This window comes from Lotus japonicus, chromosome 3, assembly GCF_012489685.1.
Source record: "Lotus japonicus ecotype B-129 chromosome 3, LjGifu_v1.2".
Lineage (NCBI taxonomy): Eukaryota > Viridiplantae > Streptophyta > Magnoliopsida > Fabales > Fabaceae > Lotus > Lotus japonicus.
In genome coordinates, this window is record NC_080043.1 from 10,597,415 (window position 1) to 10,613,467 (window position 16,053).

At 38.3% G+C, this 16,053-nt stretch overlaps 1 protein-coding gene across 1 annotated transcript; it reads right to left on the reverse strand.

Annotated features, from left to right (window-relative positions):
* Nucleotides 1-973: 973 nt before the first annotated feature.
* On the reverse strand, nt 974-1,828 carry LOC130743586 (uncharacterized). Its single transcript, XM_057595828.1, has one exon. The coding sequence runs from the start codon at nt 1,826-1,828 to the stop codon at nt 974-976; it is 855 nt and encodes a 284-aa protein (XP_057451811.1).
* Nucleotides 1,829-16,053: the final 14,225 nt, after the last annotated feature.

The window sequence follows — 16,053 nt, forward strand, 5'->3', positions numbered from 1 at the left end:
AAATTGTCCTTCCAAACTTCAAATGTAATGGCTTGAGAGTGCATATCAACCAACCTGAAGTTTAGGAGAACTTTGGTGTTATTCAGAACCCATATTCCACCACTGAAGCCCCGAGCTTCAGAAATAAAAGTAGGGGTGAAATCTAGAGACTCCCAAAATCTGCGAACTCTGGCAAACTGACATCTTGTTTCCATCAGAATAACTTTTTCTGGTTTTTTATTCCGAATAATGTCCTTGAGAACACGCCTACTATTCTCATTCAAGGCTCCCCTCACATTCCAGGACAAAACTTTTGTTTCTTCAAACCCTATCATAAAAAACTATTAGATGAAGGGTAACAGACTATCCCAGGATATTAACTTTGGGATGGAAGATTGTGAGTAATTTCTCCCTGGCAAGGGTTAGCCATGAACGTGCCAGTATGTTGCGAGCATGCATCCCTTCCTGTGTCCAGGTTGGTTTCTTGTTGACCCCCCACCTGTAATGGCCTATCTCCTGGATCAAGAGATTGATTAGCTACAAAGTGGTCCCCACCTTGCCTATTTGTTTCCTCAAAGCGAGACCTTTTATTTCTATTCCCTTGGACGCTTGGTTCCACACGGCTAGGACTGCCAAAAGTGAACTGGGCCCAATTGTAGTGGGTTTCACATTTGCAGTTTTTTCCTCTCTTGATTTCCTCCCATTCTTTCCTGGGCACTGATTTTTCAATCATTGGCCCATTAGACACTGGGCGTTGACCATTCCCTTTCTGCCCCTGATCTCTTGGAGTTGATTTCTTTTTCTTCTTGGATACTGTGATCCAATCCCCCAAGATTTCAAAATTATCTGCCAGCTTTAATTGCACGTTTTTCGTGCCACCAATGATCACTCCGTTCCCCTGAACATTCCCCTGACTCTCTCCACTAATTTCGCCAGTATCCATTGATTCAGTTCTTTCTATTTCCGGTGCACCCGTTTGATGTGCCCTAGCCTCCTACGCCGCCACTGCATTAGGGTTCAGTGTTGCGCCGCCAGAAACTTCTGATGCTGACACAGGCTGTTGTGCTCCTGTCTCCACCGGTGGTGGCTCAACACATTCTCTGCTCCGATGTCCATAGAACCCACATTTGGTGCATATAACATGCAGACCCTCGTATTCAATATTGTACCAATAATCCTCAATACACACCTTCCCCACCACCGGGAGTGTTAGATCCAGTTCCACACATATCCTCGCAAATCTTCCCCTGTCAGCTTTCAGCATATTCCAATCCACCTTAATAGGCTTACCAATTGCTCGTGCTATCGAAAGCAGGTAGCTTTCATCATAGAAAACCACATTCAACCCTGGAATTCTGATCCATGCTAGAGCATTCGTCACCTTTGCTGCTGGAGAGATAAATTTTGGACTCCGTGTTGAGACTGCTAAATAATGGTCAAAGACCATCCAAGGGCCCCCATTAATTACCTTATCCTTGTCTTCCTTAATATCAAACTTTACCATGTAAAATCCATTGCCTACATCAATCATATCAAAATCTCCAACAAGCCTCCATAGAGTACCCAACTTTTGTTTCATGGTGCGGTATCCCAGTGTTTTCCCCAAGAGACTCACCACCAAAGCTTCTTTCCATCGTGCACTCATCTCCTCAACAACTGAGGCCTCTGTTACTATTTTAGGTAGCAACCTATTACCATTTACCAACTGAATCTTCATTCGCCCTTGATCCACTAAGTCTCTCACCTCCTTAGGGCCATATGCCTTGGCGCCACCCATTAGTTTATCACGGAACGAGGACCGGCCCGAAGTTTTTCCGGCATCCGGCGGCGTAGAGTCATCAACCTCCATCATAGCGAGCGTACCCTAGCAGAGCGAGCACAAAATATCCTTCAGCGTGGCATATTAATATAGTAGTCACTATTTAATCACTTTGTCTGCCATGAATAAAAAAATGGCATATTTCTTTAATTAATTTAAAAGATCTTATCAACACTAAATATGAGTTTTACTTTCAATTTAGGTTAACTCACATAAATTTCAACCATGAGAAAATGTTGAAAATAAAGTGATGAAGTGATGGAGTGTTACTAGCACTCCGCAATTAATTTTAGTATATTATAAGGACTATATTGTAAATACAATATATTAAATTTTATTACTAAACACATGATTCATTAGTGAAATTAGTGAAATGCTCCCTCTGATCCTATATTCAATTGAGAGAAGAAACATACAAAACGAATGCAATTAATTTTATTGATTTTTAAGGAGTTTACAATGAATCACATATCAGTTATGATAAGTTGATAACAACTAAAGCTTTTTTTTTAAAAAGCCAAAATGAATTCATAAGAAGTACAAGAAATGTTCAACCCTGTTGTTCCTTTGTTGTCATCAATTTTGTTAAAAACAACCTGATGTCCTAGCCGATGTTGTGACATTTGCCTTGATGAAGGCCAGGACATCCGCCCCTGCTGGCATGCAAGTGGGTCCCTTGTGGTTATGCTTTATGGTATGATCTGTGCTTACTTGAAGGTCAAGTAACTGTGTGTTGGGAGCCAGTTGCGGGTTGTTTTTGTTGAAGCAAATCTGTGATTAAAAAGATTTGTTTCTATTTTTACTTGTTGATCACTCATATCAGATCTTGAAAGATTCTCTACTGATATGAGTTGGATCAAAGTGTTCTTCAGCCCAAATAAACCCTAGCCGCCTCTGCTGAAGTATATATTGACAAAGACCTGAAGCTTGAAGTTGATGGAGAGAATCACCTTGAAGTTCAAGTGTTCTTAAGAGTGTAAGTTGTTCTTTGTCTTTGTTAGTTGTGAACTCGTCTTGCTCACTGATTCTATAAAGTGAGACTGAGTTCTGTGTTGTGTTTGAGTGTCAAACAAACTCTGTGTTATTGTTGTTCACCAATCACTGTGGCAGTGATTGAGGAAAAGTGAGAGGGGCTCTCATACTTAGGCTGTGGTTCTATGTAGAATACCACTGGGTAGATTAGGTTAAGAACAATGAACTTGATGTGTTCATGTGTGTCTGTAATACCTAGTTCTTGAGATAGTGGAATTCCTTTTCATTGGGCGAAAGCTAACCAGACGTAGGTGTAGTTTCACCGAACTGGGTTAACAACTTCCTGTGTCTTGTTTCCTTTTAGTTGTTTGTTGTTTTGTGTTCAGGTCTTTCAGTCGTATGATGTTCTAATCGATTGTCCCAGCATCGTGCAGGACATTTGTTCTAAGGGATCTAGAATTTCAATTGGTATCAGAGCAGGCACCCCTGTTCTGTGTGGGTGAGCTCCAGGGAGATATTTTCTTGATCTCATGGACAATAAGGAGGGAGGATCGATCAACAGGCCATCAATCCTGGATGGCTCAAATTATGATTACTGGAAGGTTCGAATGATAGCCTTTCTCAAGTCTATTGATATCAAAACTTGGAAGGCTGTTGTCAAAGGCTGGAAGCATCCTGTCAAAGCTCAAGCAGAAGGAAGTACATCTACTCCTGAAGAAAAACCTGAGGATGAATGGACAAGTGCTGAAGAAGAAGCTTCTCTGGCAAACTCAAAAGCAATGAATGCTATCTTCAATGCTGTGGACAAAAACATGTTTAGATTGATTAATACTTGCACTGTTGCCAAAGATGCTTGGGAGATTTTGAAAACAGCACATGAAGGTACAACCAGGGTGAGGATGTCTAGACTCCAGATGCTTACTACTCGTTTTGAGAACTTGACAATGACAGAAGATGAGACTATTTCTGAATATCACATGCGTGTGCGTGATCTGTCAAATGCTTCATTTGCTCTGGGAGAACCTATGTCAGATGAAAAGCTTGTGAGGAAAATCTTGAGGTCTGTAACCAGCAAGTTTGCAATGAAGGTCACTGCTATTGAAGAAGCTCAAGATATCAGCAGTTTGAAAGTGGATGAGCTGATTGGTTCTCTGCAGACTTATGAGTTAAAGTTGGGTGAAAAACCTGAAAAGAAGACCAAAAGCATTGCTTTTGTATCCAACACCACTGAAGGAGATGATGCTGATAGTGAAAGTGAGAATCTATCTGAAGCTCTGGCCCTTCTTGCTAGAAAATTCAACAGAGCTCTAAGGAAGATAGACAAAAGGACTAGGCCAAATGTCCAGGACATTAAGTCAGACAACTATAAATCCTACAATTCCCAGCGAAAGGTCAAAGAAGAGGACAAATCAGGCCAAAACAAGGGTGTTCAGTGTCATGAATGTGAGGGTTATGGTCACATTAGATCTGAGTGTGCAACCTACTTGAAGAAACAGAAGAAAGGCATGGTAGTGACATGGTCAGATGAAGATACTGAGGATGAGGAAGAATTATCTGCCAACAAGGTTAATGCTTTCTCAGGGGCTGTCAATGACTCAGATTCCAGTGGTGATGAAATGACATTTGAGGATTTGGAAGAGACTTACAAACTCCTACATGTTAAATGGAAGGAAACTTGCAAACATCTGAAGGAGCAAGAAGATGAGATGAAACAAGTTAAGACTGAAAATGAAAACCTAAGGGAGACCATTGATAAACTGCAAGATGATTTGGATAAATGGAACTCAAAATTAAAGGATGTTGAAACTGTTGAAAAAGCCAAACTTCTGTTAACCATAGCTGATCTTCAAGAGAAAGTAGCTACATTGACAGCCAAACTGGAAAATACCTACAAGTCAGTGCGTATGCTGAACAGTGGATCTAATATGCTTGAAGAGATTCTGGAAGAAACAAGCAAGCAAGGAAAGAGTGTTAAAGGCATTGGTTTCAGTTACCAGTCTGGGAGTAGAGGAAATCAGAAAGCATCAAGGAAGTTTGTAAGAGCTAAAGAAAACTCTGAGTTTAAAAACCCAGAGAACTATCAGAGGTCAAGCCCGATGTCACAACATATGCCTCCACATCCTACTACTCAGAAGGCTACTGCTCAAATTCCATGGAGATGTCATTATTGTGGTAGGTTTGGTCACATTAAGCCCTACTGCTTCAAGCTATACGGATATCCTCAGATCCAGAAGGTTCTCAAGACATCTAAGAGAGCTTGGGTACCCAAAGGAGAAGTTTCATGTCTTATAACACACACATCTTTTAGAGTCTCATCAAGTGAAGACTGGTATTTTGATAGTGGCTGCTCAAAACACATGACTGGGAATAAGGAGTATCTGGAAAATCTCAAGGAATACTCCAGTAAATCAGTCACCTTTGGAGATGGTGCTAAAGGAAAAATCAAAGGCATTGGGAAGTTGGTAAACTCTGGATCTCCTAGTCTGAACAACGTTCTTCTTGTCAAGGGGTTGGCAGCAAATCTAATCAGTATAAGTCAGTTGTGTGATCAAGATCTGGATGTGAAGTTTAGCAAGACTGAATGCATGGTTACCACTAGTGATCAAGAGATTGTGATGAGAGGTGTCAGGTCCAAAGACAATTGCTACATGTGGATTCCACAAAAGAAAGCCCAAGTGTCTAGATGTTTGATATCAAAAGTGGATGAGTTGAATCTATGACACCAACGTTTAGGTCACATCAATCTCAAGAGTATGCAGAAAGTTATCTCTAAAGATGCTGTACGAGGGCTACCAAAACTGAAAATAGATGAAGAAAAGATATGTGGAGAATGCAAGATTGGAAAGCTGACCAAAACATCTCATGCGAAGCTTCAGCATCCAACTACAACAAAAGTCCTTGAACTTCTTCACATGGACTTGATGGGACCCATGCAGGTAGAAAGTCTAGGAGGTAAGAAATATGTTTATGTCTGTGTTGATGATTATTCCAGGTTCACTTGGATTGACTTCATGAAGGAAAAATCAGAAACCTTTGACATATTCAGAAGGCTATGTCTGAAACTTCAAACTGAGAAGAATTGCTCTATAGTAAGAATCAGAAGTGATCATGGAAGAGAGTTTGAGAACTCCAAATTCTCTGACTTCTGTGATTCAGAAGGAATAAGCCATGAATTCTCAGCTCCAATTACACCTCAGCAGAATGGAATTGTTGAAAGGAAAAACAGGACTCTTCAAGAATCCACCAGGGTTATGCTTCATGCAAGGAAGATTTCCAACAAGTTCTGGGCAGAAGCCATGAACACAGCCTGTTACATTCACAATAGAGTAACCATTAGAGCTGGAACCACAGTCACTCTATATGAACTCTGGAAAGGAAGGAAGCCAACTGTGAAACACTTTCATATTTTTGGGAGTAAATGTTATATTCTGGCTGATCGTGAACAAAGAAGAAAGCTAGATCCTAAGAGTGATGAAGGAATTTTCATGGGATACTCTACAAACAGCAAAGCTTACAGAGTGTACAATTCTCGAACAAAGGTAATGATGGAATCTGTAAATGTCTCTATTGATGATCAACCAAATGAAAGAGAAGACACTGGTGCAACTGAAGATGATGATGGTCCACATGTCACAGCCGATGTCCCAACTATTGACCTCGACATTGAATCAGAAACCAGTTCTGATGAGCAAGATCACCAGATGACCTCTGCAAATAAAGCTCCATCGATCAGAATTCAAAAGAATCATCCTCAAGAGAACATCATTGGTGACCTTAAAGAAGGAGTTACTACCAGGGCTAGAAGCTACATTGCTCATGATTTTTTTATATCCAAGTTAGAACCCAAGAATGTCAAGGAGGCTCTGACGGATGAATACTGGATAAAAGCTATGCAAGAAGAACTTGATCAATTCAGAAGAAATGAAGTATGGGATCTCATTCCTAGGCCTGAGGGAGTAAACATCATAGGAACCAAGTGGATTTTCAAGAACAAGTCAGATGAGAATGGTGTAGTAACTAGAAACAAAGCAAGACTGGTGGCTCAAGGATATACTCAGATTGAAGGAGTAGACTTTGATGAAACCTTTGCTCCAGTGGCCAGGTTGGAATCCATAAGACTTTTGCTTGGTGTTGCTTGTCTTTTGAAGTTCAGATTATTCCAAATGGATGTCAAAAGTGCTTTTCTAAATGGTTATCTGAATGAGGAAGTTTATGTTGAACAGCCAAAGGGATTCACAGACCCACATCATCCTGAACATGTCTACAAACTCAAGAAAGCCTTGTATGGATTAAAACAGGCTCCTAGAGCTTGGTATGAACGTCTTACAGAGTTTCTGGTGAGCAATGGTTATTGCAAGGGAGGAATAGACAAGACATTATTTGTGAAAAATGAAAGAGGAAAACTCATGATTGCACAGATATATGTTGATGATATTGTATTTGGTGGGATGTCGAACACAATGGTGGAACATTTTGTCCAACAAATGAAGTCAGAGTTTGAGATGAGCTTAGTTGGTGAATTGAACTACTTTCTGGGACTTCAGATCAAACAAATGGAAGACTCCATGTTTATTTCCCAGAGTAAGTATGCTAGGGGCATTGTCAAGAAGTTTGGACTTGAAAAATCTGGACATAAAAGGACTCCTGCTGCTACACATATCAAGCTGTCTAAAGACAATCAGGGAGGGGATGTTGATCAAAGCTTATATAGAAGCATGATTGGAAGTTTGCTGTACCTCACTGCTAGCAGACCTGATATTACCTTTGCTGTTGGTGCTTGTGCAAGATATCAAGCTGCTCCAAAGACCAGTCATCTCTTACAAGTGAAAAGAATCATTAAGTACATAAATGGTACTTGTGACTATGGGATTCTTTATACAAATGATACTAACCCTTCTCTTGTAGGGTATTGTGATGCAGATTGGGCAGGGAGTGCTGATGATAGAAAGAGTACATCTGGAGGGTGTTTCTTCCTTGGAAACAACTTAATCTCTTGGTTTAGCAAGAAGCAAAACTGTGTGTCTTTATCCACAGCTGAAGCTGAATATATAGCTGCTGGAAGCAGTTGTACTCAACTTATTTGGATGAAGCAGATGCTCAAGGAATATGAAGTTGAGCAAGATGTCATGACATTGTACTGTGACAATTTGAGTGCTATCAATATTGCCAAGAACCCTATACAACATAGCAGAACCAAACACATCGATATCAGACATCACTTCATCAGGGAATTAGTGGAGGATAAAATTGTCACTTTGGAACATGTCTCCACAGAGAGACAATTGGCTGACATCTTTACCAAACCCTTAGATGCTGCTACATTTGACACATTAAGAGGAAATCTTGGGATTTAACTCTTCGAAGAAGCCTAGCAATTAAAGGCCCTTTTCTGTCTAACGGCTAGTTTCCTCGTAACTACCATTAACTGCCGTTGTGACATCATTGCTTCCTTCTCACTCAACTACTATATAATCATCACCAATGACTTCATCACAATCTCACCACAAGTTGCCAATCTTGCTCTAACAATTTCTGATTCTCATCACTTACATTTCTCTCAATTTCTTGTTTTTGTCCGTTTGCTTTACCAGTTCATCATGTCTTCAAGCAAGAAAGAGTCTGTGAAAGGAAAGATAGAGAGAACTGCTGGTGGTGCTAGGGTTATGGGTTTGCACACAAGTTCTTCCTCTCAATCTAAGAAGAACTCAAGAACTCCTTCCAAGAAGCACTACAAGTCTCGTGCAACCCCAATGCAAAACCCAGAAGCCCCTGTGCCTGAGGAAGTCTCCAATACTTCTGTCTCTGCAAATGTTGAAGACGATGTCGCGACATTGTCTGATAAGCCTGCCAAGGAAGTTTCACTCTCAAAGGATTCTTCCTCTTCATCCAAGAGTTCTGATTCCAAGGCTGCAAACTCAATGGATGTTTTGTCAGAGGAATCGATGAAGACCCCTCCTATTCTTCATGATGTCTCTGATGATGAAGATTCAGAGGATGTGCCTCTGGCGAGTGTTGCTGCCAGAATGCTTAAGCGAAGAAGAGCATCTGTTGAAGAAACCCCTGTTGTCAAAAAGAAGAAAACCAAGATCACTACTGGATCTTCAAAATCAAGGGCAACCGATGCGTCACGGAAAGGCAAGCAGAATGCTGTGGAATCATCAGGGAAGAAAGCCAAGAAGACTACTGGGAAAAAGCATAAAGTTTCCAGAATTGATTTGGAGACTGAATCAGATGTTGAAGGCGATGTCCTGGACATCACTGCCTCTGAGAAGAAAATGTTCTCTGGTAAGCGTATTCCCTCAGATATTCCTAATGTTCCTCTAGATAATGTGTCTATTCATGCTCCAGAAAATGCCTTCAAATGGAAATATGTCTATCAAAGACGTGTTGCCAAAGAAAGGGAGATTGATTCTGCTGTGTTAGCCTGCAAAGAGATCATTGCCTTGATAGCAAAAGCAGGGTTGAGGCAGACTGTGATGAACATAGGAAAATGCTATGACAAGCTTGTGAAGGAATTTATTGTCAATCTCTCTGATGATGTTACTAATTCTGCCAGTCCTGAATTCAGGAAAGTGTTTGTCAGGGGTAAGTGTGTGAATTTTTCTCCTGCTATCATCAACCAAACCCTTGGAAGAAGTGTGGTTGAATTTGTTGAAGAAGAACTTTCTCTGGATACGGTTGCTGAGGAATTGACTGCTGGAAGAGTCAAGAAGTGGCCTGCTAAGAAGCTTCTATCAACTGGGGTTCTGAGTGTGAAGTATGCTATTTTGAATAGGATTGGAGTGGTGAATTGGGTTCCCTCTAACCATACTTCTGCTGTTTCTGCTATGCTTGCCAAGCTTCTCTATCGCATTGGGACTGAAATTGCTTATGACTTTGGCAACTTTGTGTTTTACCAAACTTTGAAGCATGCAGAGACATGTGCTGTGAAACTCCCCATCTCCTTTCCTTCTTTACTGACTGCTATCATTCTGAAACAACATCCTAATATCCTCACTGTTGATGATGTTCCTGTGCCTAAAGGCCTTCCCATCACCTTGGACCAACGGTTGTTCCTGGACCCTCATGTCCTGGACATTGATCTGCCATCCAGTAGGACATCTGTTCCTGCCTCTATGTCTGCCTCAGGCACTCACAGTGTCATTGCTGAACTTGAGGCCATTTCCAAGGAACTTCAAGAGACGATCAGGATTGCTGCTGCTAGGAAGATTAAGGTGGATGCTCTCATTCAAACTCTCCAGGGGGAAGCTGGTCAAGAGGGTGAGCATGCCGCTGATGCTGAGAGGGAAGGATCTGCAGAAAATGATGAGGAACACTCCTCTTCTTCTGGTGTTTAGTGCATCTCCTAGTTGATTTTTAGTTGGCCTTGGTTAAATTCTTTCCATCTTTGCCAAATTTGTGCTAAAAAGGGGGAGTAGTAGTAGAGTAGTAGTGTGTTGTGGTTTGTTTTTTTTTTTGAAGACTTGGTATTCTGGTTATGTTATGTAATAAGTATGCAGCTTTGTCAAGACAAGACCAGTTCAGGAGATATTTTATGTTCAAGTGTTCAAGTGCTACAAGCTAGCTTCTGTTCAAGTATTACCAAGTGTGCTTGTTGGAGATATTTTATGTTCAAGTGTTCAAGTGCTACAAGCTAGCTTCTGTTCAAGTATTACCAAGTGTGCTTGTTTAGTTTGTACTATGTTGCATATGGGTTCTATATACTTTATGCAGTGTTTATTTGGATGCATCTTTTGAGGGGGAGTTCCTCCATGTTTTGGCTGTTGTTGATGCATTGGTTTGAGGGGGAGTATTTCTGCTGCTGACTCTGATGATTTTGATATTTTTTCCCTCTCTGGTAGTGAAGTTGTTTTTAGTCAAAATTTGACAAAGGGGGAGATTGTTGTTCCTTTGTTGTCATCAATTTTGTTAAAAACAACCTGATGTCCTAGCCGATGTTGTGACATTTGCCTTGATGAAGGCCAGGACATCCGCCCCTGCTGGCATGCAAGTGGGTCCCTTGTGGTTATGCTTTATGGTATGATCTGTGCTTACTTGAAGGTCAAGTAACTGTGTGTTGGGAGCCAGTTGCGGGTTGTTTTTGTTGAAGCAAATCTGTGATTAAAAAGATTTGTTTCTATTTTTACTTGTTGATCACTCATATCAGATCTTGAAAGATTCTCTACTGATATGAGTTGGATCAAAGTGTTCTTCAGCCCAAATAAACCCTAGCCGCCTCTGCTGAAGTATATATTGACAAAGACCTGAAGCTTGAAGTTGATGGAGAGAATCACCTTGAAGTTCAAGTGTTCTTAAGAGTGTAAGTTGTTCTTTGTCTTTGTTAGTTGTGAACTCGTCTTGCTCACTGATTCTATAAAGTGAGACTGAGTTCTGTGTTGTGTTTGAGTGTCAAACAAACTCTGTGTTATTGTTGTTCACTAATCACTGTGGCAGTGATTGAGGAAAAGTGAGAGGGGCTCTCATACTTAGGCTGTGGTTCTAAGTAGAATACCACTGGGTAGATTAGGTTAAGAACAATGAACTTGATGTGTTCATGTGTGTCTGTAATACCTAGTTCTTGAGATAGTGGAATTCCTTTTCATTGGGCGAAAGCTAACCAGACGTAGGTGTAGTTTCACCGAACTGGGTTAACAACTTCCTGTGTCTTGTTTCCTTTTAGTTGTTTGTTGTTTTGTGTTTAGGTCTTTCAGTAGTATGATGTTCTAATCGATTGTCCCAGCATCGTGCAGGACATTTGTTCTAAGGGATCTAGAATTTCAAACCCATTACAAACTGATAAAGGAACGAGATTTTTTTACATGACTAGTGCAACTTTCAAATAAATTTACCAAACTAGTGCAACTTTTGATTTAATTACAAAAATAGTGTTAATCGCCACTTGAAGTGGCGATATCTCTTTTTTTTTTCTTTTTTTTTATGAAATCGTCACTAGCAGTGGCGACACAATTTTTTTTTTTGACTTTGTTTAATAGTGACGGAAAATTGTCCGTCACAAGCTCTGTCGCTAAAATTTTTGTGACGGAAGTATCTATACTTCAATTTCCGTCGCTAAGTTCTTTTTCATTGTTCACTAGGATTTTGAGATGAAATATACTTCATCGCAAACAGAATTCCGTCGCTAGAAACTTTGTGACGGACGCTATCTTTCTTCACATTCCGTCACTAATATCTTTTATATTAAATATTAGGATTTTGTGACGGATACGATTCCGTCACTAACTTAGAAAGTAAAAAAAAAAATATAAATATAGTGTCGCCACTGTTAGTGATGATTTCATAAAAAAAAAAAAAAAGAGATATCGCCACTTCAAGTGGCGATTTACACTATTTTTGTAATTAAATGAAAAGTCGCACTCGTTTGGTAAAATTTTGTTAATACTACACTAGCCTTGTAAAAAAGTGAAGGAACGAAGTACAAAACGAAAAACAGAAAGAGGAGTAATCTAAGAGGCTATAGATCATAAGTAGAGCCAATGTATATGGCAAGAATTAATATGTAGCAAGCCCTTCATTATGAGAACATATCCACGGGGATAGTCTAGAGATTGATTCAATTGGATCAATTGTTCTAATATAGGTCCAAATTCCTTCCTCTTTGAGCCAGGTGCCACCTCCACTAGCTAAATAAGTTTCTACTGAAATAAGTTCTTATATGAGAACCTAAGAATAAATAAATAGTGATTGTTAGGTCTAATCATGAATGGTCAAGATTAAAATAATTTAGTGGTCACACGATCATTTAAAAATATCATGTGACTTTTTCAAAAGTCAAATGTCTTCATGTTTTAATCTTAATCATTCGTGATAAGATTCGATCATGATTTATTCTTATATTCTCACATAATAACATTTCTCTCATAAGATACATCCTCCTAATGTCAGTACCTATGCTTTAAGATGACAATGCCAGTTGATACAGCAGCATCTTACTACGGTTTAAACTCTTGGTGGCAATTGCATTTCAGCATAACAGCCTGCTTCCCCTCGATCTTATGCACAATCCTTACTTCCAAATTTCATTTCCTGCTGCTCTGCTTCCCTTACTGTTCAAGCCCCCACCAATGCCCTATTACCATTCTTTGTTTACAAAGGCACAATTCCAGCCTTCATGACCTGCAACCACCACAAACACACGCAGCACATATCATAAAACGGCCTTCACTGCAAACAGAACGAGAAACACAATCATGCAGTAAAAGACAGATTCAAAAGAGAGCCTGAGTCTCTGGCTATGCTCTCTTTTGAAGATAAGAACATATTCCAAAACATGAAATTTGGTTTTAAAATAGAAAGCACATTGATATTCAAGTTTGGATATGTTTCAAGAGAAAAATATAAATTGGTCTAACAAGTAGATCTTTTGCCCCGTGTCATAAAAAAAATAATAAAAAATCTTGTGCCCTGTTGTTTTGGCCAGTCAAGTACAGATGATATGTTTTCTGTTTTCAAGAAGATTGGCAAAGTAAATATTTTAATAGAACATAGCCAGGAAATTTGGAAAGGTTATTATTTGCTATTAAGGGAATATCAAATTTATTTCCCTCTGGTCTTCACTGGCATATGCCTATGCCTGAATGACCTTGCAAAACAAATCAGCAAACATCACCTTCAGAGTTTAGACTCAGCTCACCCAAAAATAACAACCTTCCAAATAAAGTTATAATCTGTACTTGCCTGAATTTAAAAACAAAAACAATCCAGAATAACAAGAGAAAACAAAAATTAGACTAGAAATGAATTCTTAATCTAAGCAAATTATTTTATAAAACATCTCATTAACTTTTTTTTTTTGAATTCACATCTTATTAAGACATTAACTTAAAAAAAATAAAAAAAAATTTCCTTGTTGTTACCAAAAAAAAAAAAATAAAGAAACGACAAATCTGCAATCTGTTAAACCGTAACCATGGTTCTGTTTCCCTTTCAATTTCGTCATTCCCAGAAATTTTCTGCCTATCACTATCATTCATATAAAGATCATCACTGATATCAGATTCATCACTTGTTTCTCTGAAATTTGCATCATCGTCATCACGATAGTTTCTTGCTGTTCAATCAAGTCTCTTTTTCTGAGGATCACTTGCTGAATTTAACTGACCAAATAGATCATATACATATAGATACAGATTACAGCATGTTCTGATTCAATAATGAGAAAAAGAATTGTGCACCTGAAAGGATTGAAGAATACATGAGTCTGTTGTTTGACCAGAGAATGATAGTGGAAAGACACCAGAGGATGGAACTGCTCTCTGCACCTGGTAATACATTCTCTAGATAAATTGTCTAATGGGGAAACAATTTATATATTACCAGTTGGGACCAGGGTCCCCTCATTAGACAAAGTTAACTGATCTAACCCATCATAGGACAGTTAATAACAAAAGTCTAATCTACCATCCATCATAATACATGTAATTAAATTAAATTAATAATTCACATAATTGATATTAATAACCAAAACAAAATATATCTTAGTTAATTGATAATGTTAACCCACATAACAAAAGAGATAGTTAATTATAAATAAATCTAACATTCTCCCACTTGGATTAACATTTGTCAATTAATATAAAATATATGTATCATTAAACGAAATATCAATTATGACAAAATACATGTAATCCAAAGAAATATAAGTTGTGCACCAAAAGTTACTCAACAAAAGATTATATCCGATAGGGATAATAACCATATGTAACAAAGTCTTATATTTCATACAAAACAAAGATGGATATAGAAAGCACAGTGATAACCAGAAGTGCTATTCCATAAAATGACCCAAGCATCTAAAATGCTATATGAGATATGATAACAAAAGCAACAACATATCTCATAAACTACAATTCAGACTCCCACTGATCCTAAACATCAAAAGACTTTAACCACATGAGTTATGTGACTCCAACAATAAAGTCTTAGATCAGTGAATATACCATTATCAATAATGTATTTCATTAGAGTCTGAAATTTTATCACAAGGGGTCTACAAGTTCATTAGGCACCATCAAAGCCACAAACAAAATTCCACAAGGTCTAAGTGCATTTTGGCCCAACAAGAATAATAATTACATATTGGCTAAACAACAAAATGCTCTGCAGAAATTGACATATAATTAATTCAAGATTTCCTAAACAAGTGACTATAAATCCATGTGAAGCTCGAGTTTAACAATAGCATGGACGATACTTGTTTAAACAAAATGATATCTTGAACTAATAAATCACAAAATATCAATAATGAGCAAGCACTTATGATCATTGGTCTAAAACAAGAGTATAAGTACCTTAAGAATGTAAGAAATCATACTCGATAGGAGTAGTGATCCTATGCATCTAAGTAACTTTTACATTTGACCATACAGAACGTGGAATGTTGGCTAGGATCACAAGCACAGTAAAAATACATGCCAATGTGTTGTACCAACAAAATAATGTTGGCCTAAATCGAAAGCACCTCAAAATTGCATGTCAAATGTGCTGTACCAAAACATAATGTTGGCCAAAACAAAAGCACCATAAAATTGCATACCAAATGTGTTGTACCAACCGAATAATGTTGGCCAAAATCAAAAGCACCGTAAAATTGCATGTCAAATGTGCTGTACCAACAAAATAGCCCCAACCACTTATTAAAAGTGCTTACTAAGATTCAACATAATTAATATATATATATATATATATATATATACACACACATATATCTCTCGGTACACTAGAATGAGAATGAGTACCAAAGTCTCCAAAAGAGTATGTCATATAATTATCAAAGTACGCATAAGAGCATATGACAATAAAATAGCTCCAAAAATATACCATGATAACACAAAAGTGCACACAAAATATATGGTATATATATATTACTAAGTAGTCTTAAGACAAAGCAATTGTATGCACACTCCCACTAATCTAATATACCATGATAATATTAGAAATTCATTAGTGGCAACTAGTACCAAAATACTCTTAATGATACAACTTTTAATAGTGGTTTAGTGGCTTCATGGCAAAGTCAATGTGAGTCTGGAACTCACAATCTTTTTCTCTTCAAGGATAATTAATTAGAGAGAAGTACAATAATGCAGAGTTATCACGAGAAGTGATTACTAAAGAATCACAAGATGGAGCTCAACATATATACCACAAATTCTTATGAAATTTGTGATGAAACTAACCACAAACTCAGCATATGAGATTAAAGAGATTATAAACGTCCATTTAACATTTATCAACATAAAATCTCCTTATATTATCACATACATAAAATCATTAAAGATTTTATC

What these genes read in the sequence shown, in the direction of transcription:
- LOC130743586 (XM_057595828.1), bottom strand. Translation starts at nt 1,828, where the DNA reads ATGGAGGTTGATGACTCTACGCCGCCGGATGCCGGAAAAACTTCGGGC.